The sequence below is a fragment of the Penicillium argentinense genome, assembly GCF_028826775.1.
Source record: "Penicillium argentinense strain IBT 30761 chromosome Unknown utg000009l_segment0_segment0, whole genome shotgun sequence".
Taxonomy (NCBI): Eukaryota; Fungi; Ascomycota; class Eurotiomycetes; order Eurotiales; family Aspergillaceae; genus Penicillium; species Penicillium argentinense.
This window is the reverse complement of record NW_026622668.1, coordinates 1,525,093-1,541,881: the sequence shown is the minus strand read 5'-3', so window position 1 is coordinate 1,541,881 and position 16,789 is coordinate 1,525,093. Positions and strand designations below refer to the sequence as shown.

The 16,789-nt window shown below is 51.1% G+C and overlaps 7 protein-coding genes across 7 annotated transcripts; 2 read left to right on the top strand and 5 right to left on the bottom strand.

Moving 5' to 3' along the window:
• Positions 1–101: 101 nt before the first annotated feature.
• Positions 102–1,903, bottom strand: N7532_008185 (ribonuclease P protein subunit p40; the record flags this gene model as incomplete). Its single annotated transcript, XM_056620677.1, has 8 exons — positions 102–327; positions 415–748; positions 804–944; positions 1,003–1,104; positions 1,176–1,217; positions 1,354–1,498; positions 1,576–1,832; positions 1,882–1,903. The coding sequence occupies 8 exons, from the start codon at positions 1,901–1,903 to the stop codon at positions 102–104; spliced, it is 1,269 nt and encodes a 422-aa protein (XP_056471483.1).
• A 688-nt stretch (positions 1,904–2,591) lies between these two features.
• N7532_008184 (putative C6 transcription factor Prf) lies at positions 2,592–5,559 on the bottom strand (the record flags this gene model as incomplete). Its single annotated transcript, XM_056620676.1, has 6 exons — positions 2,592–3,365; positions 3,434–3,682; positions 3,748–4,239; positions 4,302–4,821; positions 4,877–5,180; positions 5,244–5,559. 6 exons carry the CDS (start codon positions 5,557–5,559, stop codon positions 2,592–2,594), a joined length of 2,655 nt encoding a protein of 884 aa, XP_056471482.1.
• Positions 5,560–6,402: 843 nt separating this feature from the next.
• On the bottom strand, positions 6,403–7,685 carry N7532_008183 (mitochondrial 54S ribosomal protein uL2m; the record flags this gene model as incomplete). Its single annotated transcript, XM_056620675.1, has 2 exons — positions 6,403–6,504; positions 6,585–7,685. 2 exons carry the CDS (start codon positions 7,683–7,685, stop codon positions 6,403–6,405), a joined length of 1,203 nt encoding a protein of 400 aa, XP_056471481.1.
• A 1,028-nt stretch (positions 7,686–8,713) lies between these two features.
• Positions 8,714–10,428, top strand: N7532_008182 (B-type cyclin nimE; the record flags this gene model as incomplete). Its single annotated transcript, XM_056620674.1, has 4 exons — positions 8,714–8,722; positions 8,837–10,078; positions 10,133–10,271; positions 10,328–10,428. The coding sequence occupies 4 exons, from the start codon at positions 8,714–8,716 to the stop codon at positions 10,426–10,428; spliced, it is 1,491 nt and encodes a 496-aa protein (XP_056471480.1).
• Positions 10,429–11,538: 1,110 nt separating this feature from the next.
• On the top strand, positions 11,539–12,442 carry N7532_008181 (HIT family protein; the record flags this gene model as incomplete). The annotated part of the gene is made up of 3 exons (XM_056620673.1): positions 11,539–11,781; positions 11,875–11,968; positions 12,186–12,442. The coding sequence occupies 3 exons, from the start codon at positions 11,539–11,541 to the stop codon at positions 12,440–12,442; spliced, it is 594 nt and encodes a 197-aa protein (XP_056471479.1).
• A 145-nt stretch (positions 12,443–12,587) lies between these two features.
• On the bottom strand, positions 12,588–14,304 carry N7532_008180 (tRNA (guanine-N2-)-methyltransferase; the record flags this gene model as incomplete). The annotated part of the gene is made up of 5 exons (XM_056620672.1): positions 12,588–12,638; positions 12,699–12,823; positions 12,881–13,086; positions 13,149–14,023; positions 14,191–14,304. 5 exons carry the CDS (start codon positions 14,302–14,304, stop codon positions 12,588–12,590), a joined length of 1,371 nt encoding a protein of 456 aa, XP_056471478.1.
• A 653-nt stretch (positions 14,305–14,957) lies between these two features.
• On the bottom strand, positions 14,958–16,762 carry N7532_008179 (putative histone deacetylase SIR2; the record flags this gene model as incomplete). The annotated part of the gene is made up of 5 exons (XM_056620671.1): positions 14,958–15,140; positions 15,202–15,381; positions 15,446–15,997; positions 16,056–16,366; positions 16,462–16,762. 5 exons carry the CDS (start codon positions 16,760–16,762, stop codon positions 14,958–14,960), a joined length of 1,527 nt encoding a protein of 508 aa, XP_056471477.1.
• Between the last annotated feature and the right edge of the window lie 27 nt (positions 16,763–16,789).

The following is a 16,789-nucleotide window of genomic DNA, read 5'->3' as shown; positions in this document are numbered from 1 at the left end:
CGGACGATGCAGTGAAGACATCGCCGTTCCGAAGACGGAAGGATACCTGAGACCATAATAAGGTCGGAAGCAAGAGCAAGAGCTCAAACCTTATAAGCCGGTCAGGGCGTATCAATAACCGTGGCTCCGACATACTCCCAGCAGATCGCCTGCCTGCCGTTCAACGTGGACGATTCACGATCGTTCGCACCTGCCGCAGCAGGCTGTAACATGTCTGGAGAAACAACGAGACTGAATCCATCCCTTCCTTCTACAACTTGCTTGTCAAGAGCTGATGAAGAAAGAATAAACCAGGCCGAGGGAGACATCGGTTTTGCTGTGTAAGATCTGCCGCCGCCCGTTTAGGGCAAGGTTAGCCTTTAGCCAAGAAATCACGGATATGCCCTGGATCCGCGGATGCGAAAGTCGACTCACAGTAGACTCAGGAAAAGTTGCATGGTCCAAGTGGAAGAAATCAGACCATGCCATTTCAGGCAGATCAGATCGGTGGTCACCTTATCTGTGAAGTCCGGTACACTGTAGCGGCTCAGGTACGCGTCGATCTCGTTCCCAGCAGACACACAGGCGGACCCTAGCTGGACCATGGCAATCCACTCGGAAAGAGCACCGCATCGATCTTGCAAGTCTGTCTCTGACATATCACTCGATACCATATCTTGAAGGGTAGGTGTATGGATGGCCTCGAGTTTAGTTCGGAGCGGGGACGATTCAAGTACTTGCGGTTGTAATTTCATAATAGGCTTAGCATCTGTTTCCGTCATTAGTTTCTTGTTTGGTTTGATGGTGGGGATGATTAATCTAACCATTTGGCTGACTGGTTGGGTCTAAGTCGCAAAACAACCAAGCCCTTGATTGATTCAGGACACGCTTGAACGCCGACACGATACGTTCGAATCCCTTTTTACCGTGGAGCATTGATGGCAGTCGCAAGTTCAATTCGACCACTATTGACTCTGTTAATTTGACTCACTCTATGGGTGGAATTCGGTGCAAGGGACGTACAAAATCGTTCCTTTACGTGTTTCCTGCCACCGCCGCAGATGGGTTTGCCGTTCAGTCCTGTGCGCTCATAGATATCTTTGCCCATCTCAATCTTGCAGATACCTTATTATTAAATGCAACGTCAATATGACATTCATTCGGCGGGAGGAAAACTAAGGATTGGAAACACTAACCATCTCGCAGCGTGAACACTGTATCTGACCCTGACTGGCCTTCTGATATCATGATTACATTTCCTGACAAGCAAGTCAGCTTTTTCGTTCAGGCTAAGCCCTGTGATCATGAGCAAAGATCATCTGTGCCTCAAGCGTTTTACCCAACACCAGGCGTTGGGCATGTCAAGGAACATACCGGTTTTGATGTATGCATTGAAGAAGTCGTGCTCCAGCAGGTCAGATGGGTACATGAAGACTCGAGCATATCGAGGATTTTCCGGTTTGTGACCTAGGGAGTCCTGAATCTCGATGTACACTTTCTCTGGGAGAATGATCTCGATCTATTCCAATGTTGTCAGTCTGACTTAAAGAAGCCGGAAACCTTTGAGATTTTTCCAGGTACTACTGAACGACTTACCGTGTGTGCCAGTGGATGATTCACGATGGCAGAGAAGGGCGATTTCCTGCAGGGGATTTGCTTCGGATCCACGAATGTAGGAAGCTGGGCGACCGTGGTGAAGCACTTTTCGCGCTCGGACGCGCTGTCCTCGAAGTCAAACATGATATGGGGCCAGTGACTGCAATCGTACGGCGTGAGATGGGGACTGTCGTAATTTGCTCTGGCCGACGGAATTTGCGGAGGGCTTGGCGCGCTGAAATTTGGAGGTCCGCAAGCTGGGAATGCTTATCGATAGGCTTGCAATCACGAGGATCGGCAGCCTACCGGAGAATGTGACCTCACTCATATGGTCTGATGGCACGGTCAGTGTAGTGGAAATGAACAAGGGAACATTGAATACTAGATAATTTTGAGTGCTTGCGAGATTTTCCAGCTTGCTAGATTGGGTCGTTCAGTCCCGTGCGTACGGCTCAAAACCAAGAAAGATACATCTGGAAGGGTGGGGCCAGAATGAAATCAGTTGGGCAGTGCATTGTAATGACGATATTTTCAAACCGTTTTCTACAGTGAATGAAACATGAAAGTGGAGAATATTTATTATATTGCAAAGAAGGGGTGATATTATTCATCATCATCATCATTAATTCGTCCAATTCGCGACTGGCCACCTCATTGAAGAGTAGTCTCCGACGTCATGGTTGCCTTTGGCATGATGCATGCAAGGCTGGAAACGGGACGTCTTGGAACAACAAAAGTCACGAGGGTGTACATTTCTCATGGACACAGTCGCAGTAGGTGTACATTGGGCTGGGTTTCCATCGAGTTCGGCAACTTCGACAAGGTATGCACACACTCCGGGCAGTCACCGGAAGGCGATCCAGTGGAGGCTTTTTCCCCCTCATTATGATGGTAAACTCTGAGGTAGGCTACCGCGGGGAGTTCTAGAGCCGCAACGCTCAAGGTGGAAGGCTATATGCATCTGGTAATGACACATGTTCGGCATAAACACGCACCAGGCCTATGAGATTCCCCATTCACGGCTGACGCCAATTCTCCCAGCCAGCTCCACTGCCATTGTTTTCCAGGATTTGGGCCCATTGAGTCTCGCTAAGTGAGTTGACATTCAGATCGCCCAAGTCAACATTGGCTAGACTGGAGCTTGGCGTCGACATATCCCATCCAGGGCGCATGGAAAACTCATTGCTGTTGCCATAATCAAGGGGTCCACTGGACCTATTGGTGTTGGAAAACATCTGCCCGGCAAAAGAGTTCATGTCGGGGATCAGTGGAGACTCAGTACTTTCAGGAGAGATGTGGACTGAGCGGACCTTGTCGAAGGACGTAGTGGATGTTTGACTATGTTGAGTGGAAGCGGTGCTTTGCTGTTTGTTTTCAGGTGATGGATTATCCACACCCGTCATGGAATACGATGTATTGGAAGAAGAGTTCAGAGTCGAAGGTGTCGGGTGATCGGAGGGAGGATTCCGTTCACCAAGCCCGCTAAAGTCGGGGGAAAAGTCCATATCGATATCCACGATGCCGCCTTGGCCAGCATTGTTAGGATTGACACCTGAATCGGGCATGCCATGTGGGAAGAAATGAGGTGCGTTGCTGCCAGGTGCTCCAGAATTGGAGCCAGGAAGACTGGAATCTCGATAGCGACTGGGCAGTGTTGTTGTTCTGCCATGCGGAAAGGTTTGAGATGGGCCGTCAGTATTCGCATTTCCTTGCGTTGTTTCATTAAAAGACTGTGTCTGGCGGAGACTGTATATGGAACTGCCTTCGATATTATCCGGACAGCACGTATTCTGAAAAAGAACCTGCTGTCAGCTTTCGCACCGGATGAGATATGCAAAACAACCATTAAGAAACTCACCATCACTTGGGCGACATAGGTGGAATTGGTTTTTGTGCTGTCCATCGATTTGATTCCGGTGCCCTCTAGATCGACATCCAGCTGAACGAGGAATGATTCGGTCAAGGGGTTTTTGTTCTTCATCGCATTGAGTGCGGACACGACAAATTGCAGCGATGAGTGGACTGTTGAATCATCAGGTCTTGATTTCAAGTACTGCACAAACACTCTTGCCGAGATGTAAAGACAGAATGACATAAATGGATTCAGCTGTGTATTATTAGCTCAATGTTCTGCGGTGCCGGGCCATAATCAAAGACCAAACATAAACATACAGTTGTTAGGTCGATGTGGCTGACCATCTTCATGATGCTCGATATCTGATTTGCTGCAACAAGACACCGCCGTTTGCTTTCAGTAACAATCTGATTCGGCATTTTGTTCTTCTCGGCCTTGAAGATTGCAGCCTGATGAAGACAAATGGTAGATGTGTGAATGCTCATATTAGAAAATATGACATTTACATCGTCCATCCCACCGGGAAGACGAAGGTGGTCAGGCAATGAAAGTGCAATGTGGAGGAGAATATTGTCGTGGCTCCGATGCCGTTTCCAAAACTCTCCATTGAGATCATAGTCGTTGTCTTGGGGTTGGGGTCGGTGAATATGGTTGAGATTGCGGCCGAAAAGGTTGGCCAAAACGCAGACACAAGCGAAAGGTGACAAAGTCGAGACACCTTCGCCAGCAATGATGTCAGACAGACGGAGAGTCCGCTGTGGCTTGCTTTTCAAGAAAGATTCCTCGGAAGCGGGAAGGTTCGTCATGATCTAGCTATGGTCAGCACCTGGAACCAAAACATGATATACTTAGCACTTCGAGAGCAACTGACATCATTTTCATCAATTACCATCGGCCAACCAGTTCCGATACTGGCATACCGATCGGTGCAAAATGCCATCCAGAATGTTCGCCGCCGCTCTTCACGCTCTGTCCAGTCTTTTGGTGGAAACATAGATTGCTTGACATCAAGACCAACACCATCCAGTCGATTGAATCCCATCATGAGCGCCAGTCTTGTCGCCTTTCCAACACTCAGCCATGCTCGCGGAAAGTAGATCATGCGAAATTCATAAGTGCCGATGAGAATCCAAGTCTGGCAGTGAGAAAGACTGATGATACTCTCTCCAAACCCCTTCATCTCATCCAGTTCCGCGTATTTGCGAGCGCGATGGTAGAAATGACTGTGCAGACCATAGTACTTGTCACTGACAGATGCTGCATGGCACCAGATCATATACCGAAGGCAGATAGGCGGTCGCATATGAGGAGCCAGATTTAGGTTGGTGAAGTATCGCGGGCGGTGGATAAGTGGAAGCATAGGATAGATCTTTTCAAAAAATATACTCTCCCTAAAGGTCATTATGTGAGCATTCTTGTCCCATATGAGTTGCAGGGTTGACTCACAATTCGGCAATGACATCCAGGCTAGGGAGTGGCTCTTCCAACCCCAAACTGATCATGTCCCATTGCGGATCATTAGGAATACCGGGCGCTGTGCCGAAGAGGATTTGATTTGTCTGCGAGTCGCCCATTCCATTTGTAGATGGAGGTATTGTGTTTCCTAGGTCGGCTTCAAGGCCTGAGATCTCAGGCAATGCGAGAACGGAATCGTCTGGAAGGGATGCCGTAAACGCATTCTCCGGCGGGTGAGGCGAGGTTTGGTGAACGGTATCGGAATCTTGACCTTTGAGAAGTGTCTCTACCTGGGCTAATTCAGGGACTCATTAGCGCCATAATTCTTAAAGCATGGGCGAACAGGACAGCGGCAAACCTAATCGCGCCTCCAACTGCTTCACGTAGCCCCGCTTGGGACCGCTCTTTTTGCGCACCTCATCATATGCGCATTCATGACCTAGACGCGAGCAAGTCCCACAGCTTGGCCTCTTGCCGTCGCACCGGAGCTTCCTCCGTCGGCAGACCACACACGCTATGCGCTTCGGACGTGGTAGGTAGTTTCTCTCTCCTGCGGAAACGCCCTCTGCGGAAAAGCCAGCATCCGCGGTTGCATGGTCTGTTCTGGATGGCTCGGGGCCCGATGGGTGTTGCGACGAGCCTTGCGATAATGCGGAGGGGTGGAAATTGTCCATGGCGGGCGCGATCGCCAGTTGGCGATCTTGGGAGTTGGGATGAAGATGCGGGTTTGAGACCGATAGCGAAGTTGACACCGCTTATCAAGAAAGACCACTCTCAGGAAACGGACCCCTGCAGAGAAAAGAGTGCTTAATTACTGAGGTATCGACCGCGGCTGGGTCATTCTTCGATGGGTTGGGGGTCGGCGGGTATAAGCAAGGAGCAAAAAGTTTGGGATGCAGATGACGGGGTTTCGTATCAGACCACGGGCCAAGCTTGGCCGCAACGGGGTGGTCTCGACCCCAACTTATCGAAAGGCTATCCAAACTTCGACGGGCTTCCAATGGTGACTATAGAGATTTGAGCGTCCCGGAACAATGGTAGGTACGGCGGGCACATGGCGATCGGCGCCTGAACGTGTATACGTACGTCGACGCTGCCTGGGGGGCCTTGGCGCATCACCAGCGAAGGGGCCTAGCGCGACCACATCTCGTATCGCATGGGACGATTGCACAATTGTCACCGAAATATTGTCACTGGAACTCCTGGAAAGGTGCCCTAAGTTGATTCTACAGTGGTTATTGCGTCGATTAAAGGATGGCATACCATAGAAGGTAGATCTATTTGCTTCACTTCATGCGCGTGGCCGTAGGCCGTCATACTATACAGTGCCCCCGTTGCCTGAGCTCCAACCAACGATAGAAACAAGATTCTTAACAGTACAACGCATCAAAGAATCCACCGGGGGTGCAAGGAATATGAAGGCGAGATATCGTACAGAAACCCCCTGTATGATGGGGATGAGGTATAAAAGAAAGAAGAGCACTGGACTGGGTTGGGAGCCCCAAAAGAGACTGCGTCTAGTTGTATCCACGACGACGTTGACCTTGGTTGCGGGGTCGAGGGTGCACCACGGCCTTGTTGATCTTCCACTTGGGGCGAGTCTTGTAGCCAGATTTGGTCTGCAGGGGAGAACGGATAGTTAGCACCTGGGTAGGCGAAAGGAAGAAGGAAAAGTAAGTGACAAAGCAACAAAACATACCGGAATGCCCCAAGGACTCTTCGGGTCGACGTTACCCTTGGACTTGCCACGACCACCACCGTGAGGGTGGTCCATTGCGTTCATAGCCAGACCACGAACAGTAGGGCGGATGTTCAGCCAGCGTGATCGACCGGCCTTACCCAGCTGGGTGTACTGATAGTTGGGGTTACTGGCAATGCCAATGGTGGCACAGCAATCCTTGTGGATGAGACGGCTTTCACCACTGGAGAGGCGGACGGTAATATGCTGCGCCTGACGCTCTTGCTTTTGCCGCTCACGCAAAGTCATAGGCTTCTTCTCCGTCTCAGCCTGCTCTGCGGGTTCGGCTTCAAGGTCTTTCTGCCGCGAGTCGCTGCCCTTGGCCACAACAGTGGCATAGGTACCCGCACTGCGGCAAAGCTGGCCACCCTTTCCGGGGCGCAATCCAACATTGAAGATAGAAGTTCCCACCGGAATCATATGCAGGGGAAGGCAGTTTCCTCTCCATGCAGTTCTGGCTGCCAACACACCGGGATCGACTGTTCCGCCCATGCTCTTCCACAAATCTTCCGGGATTCCGGACATGTAGCTCTGCACGGTTTCGCCTGCTCGCATACCGTCCGGAGCAAGAATATAGCTCAGTTGCTTGTTTTCTTTACTGCGGACGAGAGCGATGTGCGCACTCCGTCCAGGGTCGTATTCAATGCGCTCCACAGTATGAGGGCCAGGGGCCATTCGTAGAAAGTCCACTGTGCGTATCCGACGCTTCGCACCACCTCCGTGGTGGCGAACGGTGACTCGGCCACTGTTGTTACGACCACCCTTGGCATGGCCACGCTTCGGGAAGGTTAAGCGGTGGACAGGGCGACCTTTGTACAGATGGTCGTTGACAGGACGACGCAAGTGACGGATACCGGGGGTGCGAGGGGTATATGTGCGAAGCCTGACACCAACTTCATCTCGTGGCGGAGGAGGAGCGAAGGTGATACTGGAATCGGGAGTTGAGGTCGAGGGTTTAGCGGAGGATGTGTCAACGGATGCGAACCGACGAGCTGGGAGAGTAGGCAAGCACCTGAAGGGCAGCCGAATGCTCTGCAGAGCAAGCCGGGGCTGAAGCATCATGGCGCGAGGAAGCCCGACTGATGGAAACGCAGCAATGGCAGCGAGATGAATGAAGAGACTCTGACGAAGAAACCGGGCCGACTGACTGCCTCCTCCGCTGCCGTCTCACAAAAAGTTCTGGGTCTCACGTGACTGTGTACAAAGCACGGCCATGGGATTCCGCCACAGAGGAAATATGTGTGGCTCGTGTATTTGACACCTGAGGCATAAAACTCTGGTTGCCCGGCAACGGGTTGTTTTGGCACCGCGCTTCACGTTTCGGCCGCGCCCTCTCGCGTATCCACCGTTACGCTCAATACCGCCCCTGCCACCCCGTCAACTCCCCTTCATTGCTGGATCGACTCTTCCATCTGGACCGGCACGAAAATTCCATTGACCTATTCTGGTCCCCATCTTCGGTTCTTTGATTCATCTTAGAATTAGAAAAAGCATCGCTACGTTTCATCACCAAAAACGAGGGTACACGGAGCTCCGCGACTCGCAGAGTGGGGCGTCAGTCATTTTGACCGGTTTTCCACGCTAACACAGTAGGGCCCAAACATCGCTTGGCCCTCTCGAGTTCTTCCTTTTCCCTCATCATCATTCCACTTCAAGATACCCAACCCTCCCCTCCCATCTCCATTTATCTCCGACGAATCCTACCAGCAGGATTCCACGTGTCAGCCAAATACCTTGACGCCCTGCAATCCCGGATCTCGACGCGTTTTCCGTTCGAAGCGACCAGGATTCACACGAGTTTACTCAACATCGATATCATCTTGTATTCGGCGTGTTTCGCAACTCCACACATTCAACACCGTCCCAGCTGCTACATCTGCCATCCGGCAACTGTAGTTTCGTTACTGTGACTGCATTTCACGCGTGGTATGTGCACCCCAACCTCAACCCTCTGGCATTTGATCTCCACTGAGGTAATGTCCAACGGAATGCTGACCTGAGCCGGACAGGACGAGGCGAATTACCTCCGAGCCTCCCTCCCTTTTCTTCCGACGCGTCCCTCTCTTCTTGCCTCTCTTGAGTCTAGCACGATGCCTTTGGTAAGCTGAACTGGCTCCCGACAGCTTCTGTTTTCTATCGCAAATCACGTTCTTTGTCAAAGACCCAGACGCGTGCATTGATTTCTTTACATTGAAAAGCTAACTGTGTATCAGACCCGTCGTACCCGAGGCGCGATGAATGAGAACGACGAGAACGTTCCCGCTGCGCGCATGACGCGGGCTAAGGCCGCGCTCGGCGCAGATGGTGCTGTCGACGGGGCCAAGAAGCCCATGCCCGTCAAGCGCGCCACTGTCAGCAGCCGAACTCAACGTGCTGCTCTGGGCGATGTTAGCAATGTCAAGGTCGACGCCGCCGACATTAAGGACAGCAAGAAGGGTGCCGGTGGCAAGGTCACTGCTCTGACCGATGTAAGCAACGTGAAGGTCGACGCCGCCGACATCAAGGACGCCAAGAAGGGTGCCACTAGCAAGATCACTTCGAAGACCACCCAGGGCGGTGCTATCCAGAAGATCGGTCGGAACAGTTCTACACGCACGAACCCCAATCCTCGCCGACCCCCCGTCACGAAGAAGCCCACCCCTCCCGAGGCGAAGCGTCCAGGAAGTGGCTTAGGTGGTGGTGTGAGCAGCAAGCGTCCTTCCAACAAGCCAGAGTCGATCGAAGCCGAAGAGCCCCCTCACAAGAAGATCCAGACCCACAAGGAACAGAAGGAGCGTACTCTGCCACAGGAGGTCATTAACGATGCTGTTGAGACGAATGACAAGGTCATGGACCTGGACACTGAGGACTTGGACGATCCCCTGATGGCGGCCGAATATGTTGTCGAGATCTTTGACTATCTGAAGGACCTGGAAGTCGCCACACTGCCCAACCCCGAGTACATCGACCACCAGCCGGACTTGGAGTGGAAGATGCGTGGCATTCTGGTCGACTGGCTGATTGAGGTCCACACCCGTTTCCGTCTTCTTCCCGAGACTCTCTTCCTGGCTGTCAACATTATCGACCGCTTCCTGTCCGCCGAGGTTGTCGCACTGGATCGTCTGCAGCTTGTTGGAGTCACCGCGATGTTCATTGCCTCCAAGTACGAGGAAGTGCTCTCTCCCCACGTTGCCAACTTCAGCCATGTCGCCGACGAAACCTTCTCGGACAAGGAAATCCTCGACGCTGAGCGCCACGTCCTCGCTACTCTCGAGTACAACATGAGCTTCCCTAATCCGATGAACTTTTTGCGTCGTATCTCCAAGGCCGACAACTACGACATCCAGACTCGCACCTTGGGCAAGTATCTCATGGAGATCAGCCTTCTCGACCACCGCTTCATGGGCTTCCCTCAGAGCCAAATTGCCGCTGCCTCTATGTATCTTGCCCGTCTCATTCTTGAGCGCGGACCTTGGGTAAGCTAGCAGTCTCCTTGATGGAGGCTTTTTGATTACTAACGATATCTTAAGGATGCCACTCTTGCCCACTATGCCGGATACACTGAAGCTGAGATCGACCCTGTCTTCCGACTCATGATTGATTACCTTCACCGTCCTGTCTCTCACGAGGCCTTCTTCAAGAAGTACGCCAGCAAGAAGTTCTTGAAAGGTATGTCTATTGCTGTTTTTGTAGCCAAGTTTCTCTCTGACTGACTTTCAATCCAGCCTCGATCTTGACTCGCCAATGGGCCAAGAAGTACCACCACATGTACATCGACAGCTCTCTCTCCGAGCCGTACACTTACATCAAGGACACCGAACAGTAATTATGCCATTGATGATGTTATGCTAGCCCTGTGTCGGCCTGTGTCCGCGTCCTTCATCACGATCCCAAGGCTGTCGCGACTCACCGACCAGGCAATCTCCAATTTCCGCATCTGTTGGCATTTCATTGTGCTGGTATCGAATACCTCTTGCATATTCTTAACGATGACTTGATTGAATTTGTGCGCGCTTCGGCATTTTTTCTTCTCTGACGGGGGTGTTCGGCGCTCTAGCCTTCTGGTTCTGCTCGGGTTGTTTTCTGCATGGGGTGCCTTTTTTCTTGCCTACCCCTGATACCTTTCGATTCTTATTCGGGTCGCGTGACTGGCGTCGGATTCTACTTTTTCCCCTACTATTTTTTTTCCAGATCGGAATCCTGTCTTATTCCACCCATGAATTCATCATTTGTTTGTTTCACATGCCCCCTTGCGGCTACCTTTGGCATGATGACTTTATTTGTCATATTCCTCAGGTTCTTCCATATGCATGGAACCACCTAGGGAACAAAAGGACCTGCAAGGCCGCGATGATTGTTATTTTGGTTTCCCAGGGAGTTTCGTGATAACCGTGGTATACAGTTTTCTTTCTTGATTCTGTTTATCAAACGGTTTGGTTGGTTGGGGTAATGTGCATCGGGATGCTTCGGTCTGGGTCTTGTTAGATTAGCTGATTTCTGGGCTGGGTGCCCCAGCGAGATTCCCGGTTGCAATTCTGATCTTCATCAACTCCTTTCTCCCCATAATTCCGTAGAATTCGTAGTATCCGCCTCTCCTTGAATGGCACACGCCGAATCATCGCTTTTTACGCCAGATTGGCTGCGAAAAACTGTAGCCGAGGTTCCCCTTTCTCGCATCAACCGCGACCGAGTTCTAGCCTGTCCCGCATTTCCTCTCACCCAGATCGACTCGGACCTTTGCGGCTTACTCTCCCACGGTCTGTCTGCTAGCTGCACCACGCTTTTGTCCTTCCTTTTTCTGTTCCTAATAGTCGCATCATACTGAAAACGCCACCAACCCGCTCGCCCTCGGTCTTCCACCTCTGAATATACCAGTGAAGACACCCCCCGCCAAAAGCCCATCCTTTCATGCTATCATAAAGGCTGTTGTCACGCTATGTCAATATCCTGCGCTTTCTGCAACATCGCCACGACAAATCCGCCCATCCCTTCCAAAGTGCCCGAAATAAAACCAAATGCTTCAGAATCAAGTCCCCACCAAACAGCTCACATTATACTGTCCACTGACCATGTTCTCGCCTTTTTGGACATAATGCCCCTCACTCGCGGCCATGTCCTTGTGGCGCCCAGGAAACATTTTGAGACATTGGGAGATATGGGCGTCACGGCTGGGCAGGAAGTATGTATCGAGCTCCAGCATAGTCATCCCCCCATTGCCTATTCGCATCAAATATACTTCTGTGTCCTCCCCAGGCTAAATCCTAGTTTCTAGATGGGCAAATGGCTTCCGATTCTTTCCAGGGTTGTGACAAAGACTGTGTTCGGCGACGACACAGATAGGCACTGGAATGTTGTACAAAATAATGGTATGTGCCTGGGTCCTGAGTCCATCGTTTAATTCCTTTTCTTTGGCTTCTCAAGGCTTGCAAAAGTAAAATCTCTATCTTTGGAATCGCTATGGGTTTACTGGCCATACAAGGCGCCCTTGGCATACTCAGATGTGGAGGCTCTTATGCAGCCAGCGTGGATTTTCTTCGTATCTTCAAATCCTAAGATAGACGCAATATTAACATTGAAAAACAGGTGCCCGAGCCGCGCAACAAGTCCCCCATGTCCATTTCCATATCATCCCTCGCCCTGCTACAGATGGACCTCAACGGCCAAGCTTTGCCATGTTCGGTCGGGGGCAGCGGGACGAGCTCGACGATGAAGAGGGAGAAAGATTGGCTCATGCCATGAGGGTCGAGTTAGCACAGGAAGTCAGTCGTCTTGGACTGGATGAAGGCGTGGACCTTGGCCAGAACTCTGCGTTGGGCTCGAAAGGGCGGGGGAAACTCTGAAACAATGACTTCGGCCCTTGTATCTGAAATTTGTGCTGCAGATTTTGTCTCAGGAACTCCACTGGTGTCTCGATGGCTAGTCCAACGTATCGACACCATTCAATGAACATGTACTTGCGATGTATGTGAACCGCCATGGTCGCTTTCATTGCGCTAATTCGACATTTTCTGGCTTTGGACCATTTCGGGTGAAATACTGTAGAAATTGTGAGCTCCTCTGACGTTTCAGCTCATGACTTCAAGATTGCAGATTTACCTTGCGACGGAATGAGTTGAGTTCATCTGCACAAATACCACGGGCGTCGGTTTTGTCTCTTCCTTGTGTAGTATCAGATAATTCCCCCTCGGGGAGACGTCGGTAGGTCATCAGTCGACGAGACCCTGGAATTTAATGTCAGTCACCCAAATGTAAAGCAACCCTAGCGTGGTAGTTCTCACAGGCTTGAAAGTATTGGACAGACACGCTAATAACCTCTAGATTCGGATGCATAGGAACCGGGAATTCGATAGCCTCGTCGTTCGATGTGGGCATCCACATTGCGAGGCGACCGTTAGGAACGAGATTACGAGCTGCAAACTCGAGAACATCTTTTTGCAGTGCCTCGAATCCATATGGCTTTTTAGGTGGAACATAGCCAGGTCGACTGAGCAAGATCGTTAGTCTTAAGGTACTTCACAAATGTTTGAAGTGAAAGAGGGAACTCACGTGTGAGCAAGAACTCCGTCGATGATTCGCGGTTCCTTGAGGACCCCGTCTCGTGTTCCCAAAACGCGAAGACCCTCTCGTACACCGTACGGGGGGTCGCAAGTAATTCCATCCAGGAGCTGGCAGTTCCTTAAAGGTGTATTGGTGAGATCCGAGCTGAAAAGATCCATCATTTTGCTTTCCAGGTCATATTGCTTGAAGTTGCGCATGAGAGCCACTTCGCCTTTCTCGCGTTCCGAGTCTTTTCCCCGAAAGCTGCGCGGATCAATGTCCGAACCAAGAGTCAAGGCTCCAAAGTGTGCGGCAGCCACCAAGAAGCTCCCGGTACCGACAAATGGATCGTAAAAGACCTTGCCTGGAGCTGCGAGCGCCATGTTCGCCGTCACCAAGCTTAGTTCTGCGTCCATCGATGTCGTGCTGATGTACCGGCGTTTCTTCAGGTCATGTTTGACAATGATATCCCGATTACTATTGGCGATCAAACGGCCCATGAAGATCTTCCGTGGATCTGACACTTTCGGTGTGCCCAAGATACTTGCTTCCGGGTCCGAGACGTATTCCTCCATCACATAAAATTGCTCATCGGGATTCCTCAAGCGAATGGGCCCTTCAAGACCCATGTATGCAAATGATTTGATGATTTCTGACTTCTTGCTCTGGCTTCTCTTCCCTGCAAACGTATCTACCGCGAACGCAAAGGATTTCTCGCGGTAATATGTCCAGCGATGCTGTGTCCGTTGGTGAACCTGGGCGTGCAGTCCTTCATAGTTTGTGCCTTGGCCCCATAGCTCGGAAATATCTTTAGCAAGGATACTTCGCGTGATAATCGCGCGTGCTGCTGCTTCGTCTTGCAACTTTACAATGCAATATGGTGACTGGTGGGCTTTTGTTAGCTATTGGCTCTAGGGAATTAAATGACAGTAGCACGGGCGCGAAAAAAAATAAGCACCCTTGGAATGCGAGTCTTAGAAGAATCTGATTATCCAGGTGGTAATCGGAATCGAGAAGTCAAATGAGGTGCAATCTGAGGCTGGTCACATACGTAGTCATCATAAGAAACAATTTCGAGGTCGACGCCAGCAAGCGTCGCAAGGGCCTGGATTTCTGGCTGCCGAAATGTCTCGTGGACCTGGGCGAACCGGATCAGGTACTCCATACTGAAAGAGTTGGCCGATCCTGTTGTACCCTTGCTAGATGTGCGCGGGAACTCGACTCACGGGGCCAATTCGTGAATTGATCGGGTGGGGTGTCGCTGCGGGATCGAGTTTTTTGAGGGGGAAACCAACGGAATTTTGGGTCTCCGCGCCTTTGCAACCGCGAGTCCCGCAGCCATACAACGGGGACGGCCGAGCTGTGCATTCATTTTATTCGCAAGGGAAAATGGACAAAATTCTTACATGGTATTGAGGATAGTGTCAGCGCAGGTCCATACACTTAGGCTTTATTATGCGACACAATATCATGTTCCGCCAGGGCATCATGTATCATATGATCTTCATACAGCAACGCTCTGCGCCGATGCATGATCTCCATCTCCGCCCCGGGGTGCATGACACCTCAAAGGGCATCTGTTACGAATGTACACTAGCGTATAATATCTAAAAATCATCAAAATCAAGCCCCCAAAGAGCCGCCATAAATTAACTGGCCATATCTGGAGGGATTCAAAGAGTAGCTAAATCTATCAAGGAAAAGTGCCATAAACAGGAAACCGCAAAGACTGAGAAAACCATCCCTTCAATTCAAGAGAATGAGGGAATCCACGAAGACGCCATCCTTCACGCAGAAGCCATTCCCGTAACTCCGACGCTATGCGCCAACCACCTGAAACACATGTCGTGACTCATATCCCTCTGTGGGAGTAATGTCTACCTTCTCATCAGCGGGTATCATGTCGTGCTGTAAATCCCAGCCGGCCCGACGGCAGAGTTCTGATACAACCACGTCGCAATCACCCAACAGATCAATATCGAAGCTGGTGTGTGACACAGGCTGCGAATGTAGATTAGTAAAAGCTAACAAATTTCGCACCCCTCTTGGCTTGAGAACATACTGTGCGTGAGATATAGATCTGAGGAACATTGCGAGGTAGAACCCCCGGCACTTCGGCGACGGGGGCGACTTTGAGCGATGTTCCAATGACGATGACCAAATCCGCGAGATCTTTATCATGATGAATCAGTCGCTGGCCAAACTCATCAGGTAGGCCTTCACCAAAAAACGTGATATCGGGCTGGAAAGACAAGTTAGAATGGAAACAAAGGGCACAGTTTCTAGGATATGACAATGTGACAAACCTTCATCACACCAGGGGTCGGGATGTTGTAGTCATCTTCATCCGAGCTATCTTGGGAATCCTTTCTATCCTTCTGATATCCGTTTGAGCTTCGCTTCCGCTTCAGTCCCTGCGGCTTTAGGGCTTCGGCCTCGATACTCTGTCGACAAGCACTGCATTCGGGAATATTTCCTTCCTTGATATCACTAAAAATCGTATCCCCCGAGACCTTGAAGTGGCACTTGGTGCAGGTAGCAGTCGCAAAGGACCCATGGCACTGTACGATTTTCTCCGGCAAAACACCCGCATTGGCTTCAATGTTGTCGATGTTTTGGGTGTAGTTCGTCAGCAGCTTGCCCTTGTCCTGGAGGAGTTTGATAAATCCATGTGTCGGCGAGTATTTTTTTTCAGTGGGGAGAATGTCCTTCGCAATGGAGAAGAAGATGCTAGGGTCTTCTCGGAAGACGTTGATGTCAAAGACCTCCTGCGGATCACTGAGACCAAGATGCTCCAGCTTGGAATAAAGGCCAGTATCTTTTGATCGAAAGTCAGGGATCCCGAGGCTCGTCGAAATCTAGTCGGCAGAGGATTATTAGTGTCTGGACGTAAGACATGTATTGGGAAGTACTTACGCCCGCGCCTGTCAAGACGATAACGTTCTTCGACTCCCGCAGTAGCCGTACCGCATCGTCGACGGTGTTGTACTCGGGCAGCTTTGGTCGACGAGAAAATTCTCGGGAAATGGCGATCGCCAGGAGACCATGAAAGCATGCATCTGGAGCGCCCTCGAGAAATGCCGGGGGCATGATACCGAAAGCCGTGCATAGCTTTTTTGCTGTGACAGTCTCGCGCACGATGGTCTCTTCCACAAACTCAGCTTTGCCGATTGCATGGAGGCGTTGACGAAAAGCAATGGCTTCCTCAAGAGTACACGCGCCGGGAACTGTATAGGCGCATTGTAAGCTTGAGTTCAATGTGGATTCCGATAGCGGGGGTGTCCGGGGTAAAGGGGGCAAGTGAAATAGGATGGCCACGTACCAAGTCCATTCCGCAGCTGCTCATCGCGGAGAAGCTGGATCGTGTGCTCGGCCTCGTCGCCATTAGACAGAATTTCCCAACCGTCGGAGTCGTCGCTGTCCGTCTCGAGCTGGGGGGATGCCTCGTCCAGCGCGCCCGGCTCCGCGTTGACCGTCTCCGCGACGTCGACAGCCTCCACCTCGACCACAGGAGCCTTCACCGGAGTCTCCCCACTCGGTGCTGTTACAAGGTCCATCCTGCAGGAGTTTTGACGGCCACAACGTCTCGTTCGCGCAGAGAACGTCGACAAAAAAATCGGCATATATGAACACGGGGGCAACTTTATCCG